The sequence below is a fragment of the Glossina fuscipes genome, unplaced genomic scaffold (assembly GCF_014805625.2).
Source record: "Glossina fuscipes isolate IAEA_lab_2018 unplaced genomic scaffold, Yale_Gfus_2 59, whole genome shotgun sequence".
Lineage (NCBI taxonomy): Eukaryota > Metazoa > Arthropoda > Insecta > Diptera > Glossinidae > Glossina > Glossina fuscipes.
The window spans coordinates 2,062,108-2,072,023 of record NW_023998431.1 but is presented as its reverse complement, the minus strand read 5'-3'; the positions used below and the strand labels follow the sequence as shown (position 1 = coordinate 2,072,023).

General features: G+C 33.5%; 1 protein-coding gene across 3 annotated transcripts in view; it reads right to left on the bottom strand.

The window, feature by feature from the left end:
* LOC119637297 (A disintegrin and metalloproteinase with thrombospondin motifs 7) overlaps positions 1–9,916 on the bottom strand; it is a 39,656-nt gene that overhangs the window by 23,679 nt on the left and 6,061 nt on the right. Inside the window, exons 4-8 of one of the 3 annotated variants that reach the window (XM_038033234.1) lie at positions 6,129–6,254; positions 5,519–5,665; positions 4,807–5,384; positions 4,625–4,723; positions 4,359–4,472 (exon numbers count right to left, since the gene is read on the bottom strand). In XM_038033234.1, coding sequence (XP_037889162.1) covers positions 4,359–4,472; positions 4,625–4,723; positions 4,807–5,384; positions 5,519–5,665; positions 6,129–6,254 — 1,064 coding nt within the window. Of the gene's footprint in view, positions 1–4,358; positions 4,473–4,624; positions 4,724–4,806; positions 5,385–5,518; positions 5,717–6,128; positions 6,255–9,916 lie in introns of all 3 variants that reach the window. The other 2 variants (XM_038033235.1, XM_038033233.1) reach the window with 2 other exon arrangements.

The window sequence follows — 9,916 nt, the reverse complement described above, 5'->3', positions numbered from 1 at the left end:
GTATTTTTTTTTTTTTTTTTTTTTTTTTTTTTTTCATTATGTTAATTAAACGTTCGGAAAAAAAAACTGGTTAATAGCTTATCATCAAACGCAATAGTGAATTTTAATTTTTGATTTGAAAAAAAAAAAAAAATGTTTTTTTTAATTTAAATGTATCATGCGTCGAGCGTTTGCCTGCTTGTTTATGTATATTTAAACATTTTATTACATATTAATAATATTTGTCATTCATGACTTCATTAATGTAAAGATTTATTGCTATATACCATTCACATGGATGACATATTCTTTTCAATAGAGATTACAGCGAGACATTCAGTTGACATTATTCCATAATGGTTGTCATTAATTAAAAATGATTTATAAAGCAATTGTCATCTAATTAAAAACAGCAATTAATCAATTAATCTAATAGAACAGTTATTATATATCATCGCTTCCACGCAATGCTTTACTTTGATGCTTTTAGAAAATGACTAAATTTTATGAAAAATTGACTAAATTTTTGAAATTTAAAAAATATGTTGGGTTAAATTCTACCGTAGACAAAGTATGCATCTACCTTTGATCAACTTAAGCAACGGAATCGATTTAATTTTTCAGCCTCCTAACGATCAAATCACGCCCATATTGATAGTTATGATGTGATCTTAAACACTCACCCGAAAGTAAAATTTATATGGCGGACTACTCGCTTTTTCTCACTAAAGTTGGAGATGGCGCTCGCGGACATTACAATCGTTGACCCGAGCGTTGTAGGCGGATCAGATTTATTGATAAACTTGATTTGTTGCCAACCTCCAAATATTCGTATTACTTTTCAACACTGTGAATGATGGGGGGACAGACGAGGACTCTGAAAAGCCGATACTAGCATTTTTTTAACGCTTAAATCTAGCGATGTAAGTGAACTTTAATTATACAGCTCGCTTTTTCATTTCCGAAACAGGTAAAACATTCGCTACCAATTTATTTATATATTAAAAAGCCGTATTCTATGTATGATAAAAACGTTGTAATCGAGACAGTCTGTCTGAAGAGATTAGCATCAATTTCGCAATTTTCAAGCGGTGTAATGGGATGATTGTGGACAGCGCGTCACTATTGTTGCCGGCAATTGGCAATAACTAGTGTACGATATAACGTGAACATTAACTAATGTAGTTTGTAGGGAGATTTTGCGATTGACATTCACTTGAATTTCGTTATAAGTTTATGGGCTAAGTCATAAGGTAAACATGCATACAGTGGTATGTCGCATGTAGGAGCATACGCTCCTAGTTACGAACAGATCGACTCGGATGAACTTAAGCGTTGAACATAAATGTGCTTCTACAACTCCGTAACAACATCTTGACTTACTAACTCATATATTTTTGATCCGGAAACGACATAAGCATTATTGTTAAAGTTTAAACGTTCTTTCTTATTATGTTATTGTTAAAATGAGCCTTTTTCTGTTTTTGTATTAAATTAAGGTCTATTATGGTTTCCAAGAAAGTGTAAATCGTTAATGACGGACATGTAAAAAGTCCGAAACGTATTGCAAAAGAAGCAAAAAAAAAAAAGGAAGAAATAGGAAAAAGTAGCTGGTATTGTTCAACTCGGCAAACATTACGATATGACTTTGTTTACAATCTGTACTATTTAAAAAATAAACATAAGCTGAAGGTAATCGATCCGGTTAAAGGTCCAATATAATTGTTATGCTAGTTTTCGCTGAGTAAGTGAACAACTGAAGTAAAGAAGTATATATTATGCTCTTAATTCGTAGAAAAATTTATGTAATAATTTTTTCGATAGGTTTACTGACGCTTGGTTTACGTATATTTCATAAATATAAAAAGTTTCCCTGAATAAGTGAAGACGTGAATTCATACTTATCTGAAGAAGAATTGTTAGTGCATAGAAGCATCATTCGGTCTTTATCATTTTAAGCCTTACACCATTTATGGTACAGGGTATATTAACTTTATATATATTAAGTTGTGTATGTATGTTTGTCCAGAAGAACGTAAAAATAGGCACATTTTTTATTATACCGATCGATTCAGAATCACTTTCTGGCCATGTATTTTTATGTTCAATTTACAGGTCACAATTTTTGAGAAAGGACGACGATGGCTATTGAAAATGGTTTGGAACGGATCACTGTTTCGACCACTCCCCATATAACTGCTTATGGCGATAAACCGTTCTGAGAAAAAATAATCCAATTTTCTGAATAATGCAATTTAAGCCTTCTAAAGTGGCGTGAACAATTAGGATCGGATGAGGCAATTTTTTGAACACCCTATACGCAAAAACAATTCTAATTTTCAATATTTCCCAAAGAAAATTCGTGCATGATAACAATTTGCAACAAACAATAATCTTTGACGAATTTGGATAACCTAGGCCTATTTACGGGATCCCATCCCACAAAAAGGTCTTAATTAAATGTAAAATTTTTGGTAAATCATGATGTTAACAAGAGTAATTTGGATCAAATAGGTCTTTCATTTGATCGCAACCATATGAAGAGGCTACTATTCGAAACAAACACTTCTATGGCGATTTGTATTGTAGTTTTTTATGATGATGGAAGCAAACAAAAATTTACGAAAATGTTTGACAAGTAAATTAATTTTGGTAAATTTCGACCATGCTAGTTAACGTTTTGAGCATCGCCCAATATGACAGCTTTCAAAAAACTAATGCCTTCACATAAAACTAATGTATAATTTTTATTAGTGATGTAGGGTGTCTAATAGCCGGCCTCGACCGACTATAGTGTGCTTCTTTTGCTTGTGATAAAATTTATTCTGATTTATTTTGATTTTTCAGCTTAGGAAACCCTGGTATTTAAGCTAGAACGAATATAGCAATAAACAATGTCAATAGTAACCTCTATTATTCTAGAATATATATAGAATAACTATTGTCGCTGGACACTTTTCAATGAATTTCGAAGTAATGAATACTTCCGATGTTTACAGTTTCAACTGGCTACAGAGTAGACGAAAGCATTAAATTATTATTATTATTATACAAAGCAAGCACAAGAAGAAGCTTGATTAACAGAAAATTTAATACAAAGATTGATCTTGGGAACTTGAATCTTAAGAAAAGAATTCGCATCTGCAGTTTGTTTTACTTCATGATATTAGATATCCAACCAAATCCTTAGCAATTATTCAAAATATTGTCTATCGCTAGCTACGTACATTTCCAGTCTTTCTGAACACAACATGTTTCGCCATAAGATGAAATTCATTTTCAAAGCTATTGACAAACAACTATCTCTGTTATTTAACGACCACATCTGCCCATTCGGCTTAATTAGACGAAAACCAATCTGTTACGAACTAAACTCAAGCCCCCCTGAATGGAGCAGTTCTACACTTCTTAGGTTGTTCTATCAATCTAGGGTGGCAGATATAATAGATTATGTATGGGCAAAATTGTTTCCTGTTGTTGTTGTTATAACCCCGCCAATTTAGAGTAGACACAGTCCACACCGAACTCCCCGTAGGGGCCATCTCTAGCTTTCAGTATTCCCACGTAATCACACAAGCATTCCGCAAATAGTGAAAACCGCATGCAGCTACAATACGGAAGGCGTATTCATGTAGTCACACCTACGCTATCCACGCTTTCGTCTGCAGCACTTCTGAGTTACCGCCAATACGCAGCATTTTCACATTAGTGTTCGGGTTGTCCACGCATTCGTGTAGTGGGTATTTTTCAATACTCAAAGAGAAATATTAGTACAACAAGTCCATTCTCTCAGTCAAACTACTACTTTTCTAGTACCATCAGTGCACCACACAGTTGGCTACTTAGAAAGGAGGTCGGCAAGCAGACTAATCTCGCAGCTACTCTCGATGATTTTTGTATGCAAAATCGCCCGTCACCGCGAAATGTACATACACATACACAAGTCATGGGTTGAAACAAACATCACTCAAAATGCGAAATGTTTAGTAATGACGGCGCACGTGGTAGCGCTATGAACTTCAGCGCTGCTGTGGTTAAAAAAAAAAAAAAAAAAAAACTACGAAAAAAAGCATTGTGATATTTTTTTTCGCAACAGCCCGTAATCCGCTAAACCCAACCAATCTTCACTAACGGCGGATATCATAACACGTTTTTTCCTATAACATATTGTGTCAATTTACTTTCGCGTAAAACTTAAAGATTTTAATTTAATAATGAGAACTCAGGGTTTAATAATTGCTCGCAAATAAAATAGCGTCGCTTTTTAGGAAAAGCAATGATGACTTGTTTATACAATCGAGAAAGGAGAAATTGCAAAAAAATTTAATCACTAGTGCCTTAAGCTTAAGGTTTTAAAAAATTTTTCAAGCTTAACTTACTTGTGTCCTAATTCATGAGCTATGGTATGTGACAACATAATGCCATTATCCTCGTTAACGCTGCATGACTGTTTGGGTTTACACATGCCGCCCACATTAGCCAGACCTAAAGTCCTGTTGTACATTCAAAAAAAAAAAAAAAATAGTAATAATAATAAATAAATAAATGGATAACTTGTTCAATTATATTTGTCCAGACGTCAGCCTAATTAGGACATCTGGTGCGTTCACAGCAAATGCAAGTGATCGGCTGCTGCTTTACTTACATGCAATTATTGCCGCAAATATTTTTGCGTGTGATTAACACAGCTACATCATGATGATGCGGATCTAAATCGTTACCAGTATTGAGTTTATGTTGCCAGCTAATTAGAAAATAGCAATAAAAATCTTTTTTTCTTTTTTTTTTTTTTTTTGCTAACACTTAATTAAAGTTGATCTTACTTACCCGCAAAACATATCCAAATTTTGTTGAGCATTTTCGGTTAAATTTAAATCGTTATGCACATCGTTGTCCTCCAACAATATTATTTTAACAACAACAATTTCAATAGCATTACCTATGCTAGGATCTTTATACAAAGCGGAAACCATATTCATTATGGTCAGAAGATACGTTTCAACGTCATCGTGAAAAGCAACCATAGTGGCGTCGGCAACTATCAACGTTTCAACATGACGTGGGCTGCTAATTGAGCGTTTCATACGTTCAGGTCTGTGACTCTGATGTCGTGGTTGGTGTTGTTTCTCTGTATGTTTTAATGCAATTGTTGGTTCTGTCGATCTTGGATTGCGTTGGTTTTTCACATTCTTTTCATCAAATTCATGATAGTTTTGTTGTTTTACATCCGTTTCTGTGGTTTGATATTTGTATTGCCCTTGTTGTTGTTGTTGTTCTGATTGTATAAAATGACGATGATAGAGCTGTTGCTGTTGCTGTTGCTGTTGCTGTTGCTGTGTCTCATGATTGTGGTGTTGCTTTGAATGACGTAGTCGACGAATTCTTCTGCCACCTTGAATTTTTACCTTTTAAATGTACATTTAATTCAATCATTTAATTTGCATATAATGCACATAGGTAGACAGGCGAGAAAGCATATTGTAATGATAGTGCACCTATTACTATCTTGTACTATTTTCTTTTAAGCATATTCATTTACCTTTCCCTGAGGTTGCCATTCCACCAATCTGGCTTCCATTCGTCTTTTCGGTTCTTTAGTGCCACAATTACTGAAGGCCTTCTTCGCTCGTTTCATAGGATTTTGCTGTTGTTTTAATATATGCTGCTGCTGCTGCTGCTGCTGCTGCTGCAATTGTTTACGTTTATTTTTGTTATTCAGCTTGTTGTCGTACGTTTGCTGTGTTCATGTAAATGGTTAAATTAAAGGAATAATTTGCCCGAGCAAGATTTAACAATTTTACTTAAATATAATATGCGTTTCTGTAGGTTTTCATTTTAGTTTATTTCGGACAAATCTACATCTATATGAATACATTTATATATATATATATATATATATATATATATGCATGTATATATGTATTTATAGGCATATTATATATACCATATTTTCATGTGGGTTGTTACAATTTGTCTGCAATTTTATATGGTTTATCTATTTGCGTTAGTTTGTTTAGCTAGTCTGTCCGCATACAATATGTTATGCCTATCTGACTGTCTGTCTGTCTGTCTTCTTTCCTGTTGGCATCCCACCAGTTTTGTTTACTTTTTGCTTTTTTTTTTTCCTTTATCATTGTGCAGTTAATTACCTTCTTGTTAATTGACGATCTTTGAAATACAACATGTGGATGTCCGCTGCTAATTGTGTGGGCAGACATATGATGTTTTGATGGCTCAATATAATACTCATTATTTTTGCTTTTTATATGACCGACCTGAAAAATATGAAACAACAACAACCACGCATAATGTTTTTCTGTGTCTATGCGGGAAATAATAAAATAAAAATTCACTTATTATTTACGCTAATACATGTATTTAAATACATATTTATTATGCATTTGAGTACGAAAAATATTTGAGAACTAGCAGTGACAAAAAACTTAGGAAACAAACCCGATTTCGTCGCCATTGTGAGTTCTCCAAAAACAAAGACCGACAATTAATACTAAGCGTGAAACTTTTAAATTTTCGCAATGGATGATAAGTTTGAATGCGATATTTTGCTTCTTGTTTTTTTTCTTTTGTTATTTTTTTTTTTTTTTTTTTTTTTTTTCTTTGAGCAACAAAAGATTTAAGCGAAAAACGTGCCTTTAAATGTTTTTTTTTGATCTTTCGTTCAATCGTATATAAAGATCAAAAATGACAAAACAAGGCTTGACTAACATACGCTAAAGAAATTTTAGCTGTCTTGTAAAATAAATTTTAAAACATTTACAATAAATTTTTGTTTTAAACTCATTACTGAAGGATGAGCGATATATCCGTTTTGTCAAAACGCTTGCAATCACTGCAAGGGAGCTTCATAGATTCCGCAAAGTATATATATTCTTGGTCAGTACCAAATTCGAAATGGATATAGGCATGTCCGTATGTCCATCTGTATAATGTAAACAATCTACTGATTGCAAAAACGAAACTATCAACTTCAAATTTGAGAGAAAGATTGCAAGTTCTTGCACGCAGATTGATGTTGAAAATGGGCTAAATCAGCTGACGGACACGCCTATAGTACCACGTAAACTAGAAGAATACCTGCTTTTCAAAAGGAATTTTGCTCTTTTCCTATAATCGGTGTATTCTATGGGCGATGGTATGATACCTGTATAAAGTCCACGCCTATCCACTCCACTGCACCAGTGCATAAAGGTTTAACTTTTTTTAAAATGTTTTTATAATATAATATCTTGGTGTATTTCAAATTCGAAATGCGCCTAAGTCTGCGTCTGTCCAACTATGTAGTATCGGCGGTAAACATTCGCCCGTTCGCGAAGATGATGTCTTCTAAAAATTTGCAAAAGACTTTGAAAACGACCCATACCGATTAGAGGACACGCCCACGACGACTTCATACCTGTGCAACAAAAGCTGTGAGCACTTTTGCTTTCCGTGTTTTTTACTTGTTACTAGTAAAGCACAACACATACATTAAGTAAATTTTCACTTTTATTCTGAAAAGAGAACAATTTAGCCACGCCCAGCCCATATTATAGAGTATGAAAATGTAGTTCTTTTCCTTTTTCTATTCTTTTTGCGGATAACGGCGAAGGGGATAAAAGATTCGCTCACGACGGAATATAATTTTCTTGCTCGCTTATATGAAAGAAATAATGAATAAATAAATATTCATTGCAAACGTATTTACGTGAAGCTATTGCAATCTTTATACCCTAACCGATTTATCGTACAAGATATATTCAGTCGATACGGATGTAATTAATACTTAAAAGAATTTAAGGCAGATCTATCTTTTATTCTATCAATTGATCAAATCAGTTCCAGATTAATAGAAACCAGTATTTTCTTATGCACAATATTTGTTAAAAATTTGAATCGTAACCAACCATTTTTTTGAAACAACGTCTCGTAACATGTTATTGCATATCAGTAGAACTTATTGTTTACAGCTGCGATAATCTGAAAATAGCTATTGATTGCTCTAGCAGTTAAATATTTGGTGTTTTGAGGTGATATTCTCCAAAATACGGCATCCACAGTTCATAAACTAATCTAATCTGAGCTTATATTTAATGCATAATATTTTTATATATCATAAGTTATATGTGTATGTAGATATGTCTTGTATTTATATTAGGCGAGGAAGGGGATGCTTTCTGGGCTTGGGCCTGTTGCGTGCTGTTAGAAAGGCCACTTATTGGTGATCTGTCAATTGACTGCACGTTAAAGCCTTTTATTCCACTCAATACGATCGTATAGCTTTTCCGTTCTCTCAAGCATACTGGTAACTGCTGATATAAAAGCAGTAAAGAAAGCTTGCTGTTTTTTTTTTTTTTTTTATTTTATCAAAGCTACTATTATTGCCAATAAATTATCCCATTGTTCAGTAGATCTTTAAATTATGAGCCAAAAAAAATCTGCTCTCTCTGATAGCATAAATCCGACTTTGCACGAATGTCTAAATCATACATAGTCAACTTTTTTATGAGGATCGCCGAAAACTGCTTAAAAGAATTTGTTCTCGGGTGAGCCGTCGTTCACCGTTAAATATTCTACAACACTTTGTTTAATATGACTTTTATGACATAATAGAATGTTATGCGGGAAGCGGACGAAACTGAGAACCAATTTTAACAAGATTTATCCTTGAAGCAAAACACGTCGATGTCCCGAATTTTATCAAAACATCTCACAACATACAAGCCTACATCGACATGATAAAGAGGCGTGACTTTCCCAAATTCCACTGGTCGTTGTATTCATCGGCAAAAAATTGAAAAAATTGCTAATTCATGATAGGAAAAAAAATAAAATCAAGAATATTTGTAAAAACTAGAGAATATTTTTTAAGTTTTTTAGAAAGTTCCTACGCATCTCTTGGAAATTGGAAATTTCAATTATTTTTCGCAAGCTTCTTCAACAAAAAACTATCGAAAAATTATTGCAGCTAACACATTAATAATTTTTTCATAAAATTGCATTTGGTTTAAGCTAAATCGTGGATAGTCCTATTCTTAGCGCACCTACAGACGAACTGCCTTTCAGTAATAGTCCTAGCCTTTTAGCATTGAGTCAATTAAAACGCCTTTTTGCATAGGCTACTGGCTAATGGTAAATTACAAAACAATATCGAATTTGTATTTTGATAAAAAAAATATTCACAATTTCCGCAAATTTTTTCAACCTTTTTTTTTTAGTTTGAACGCATCGAGGTAATTTTTAAGTGCGATTTTTAACAAAATTAAAAAATTATTATATTATTAGATAGCCTCAGTGGGTCAAGGTATGCAGAATATTCGACTAAGAAAGAGTATAAGAATTCCTGCAACTGGAGTCGAATATCAGCCTTTTAGCCTTTTGGCAGGTCAAAGCTTTCTTCTTTAATATTTTCCCTGCATGTACCATGGGTAATATGGTTTTTGAAGGAAAAAAAGCGTCTAAATTTTTTTTCTTTTTAATACATTACAAGCGCTGCTTCTACAAAACTGACTGCCAAGTACAAAAAAGAGCAACATTTAAATAAGTTTGCCGGTTCATAAGTTTTCAGGTTCATTACTGTATAAATCATAAGTAATTCGCAAACACAATTTGAAGTTTTTTTCGTATGTATACTCTATACCGTTTGTGGCAGAAAGGTATATTGAATTTGTAGGGTTATATGCAACTCGCAGAAAGACTTGAGATTGACCCATCTTTTATTATAATGGGCTTGTCTGTCTGTCTGTCTGCCTTCTTTCTTGGTGTTTGCGATATTTTGATCAAATTTGGTATCATGACTTATTTCGGCCAAAGCTCGGACGCTATTGAAAAGCCTTCAGATCGGGTCGCTTCTTCGACCACTTCCCATATAATGCCTTGTTTTGAAAAAACTGTTATATGAATTACTGAAGGATGGTATAGGTCTGTGACCCATTATAAT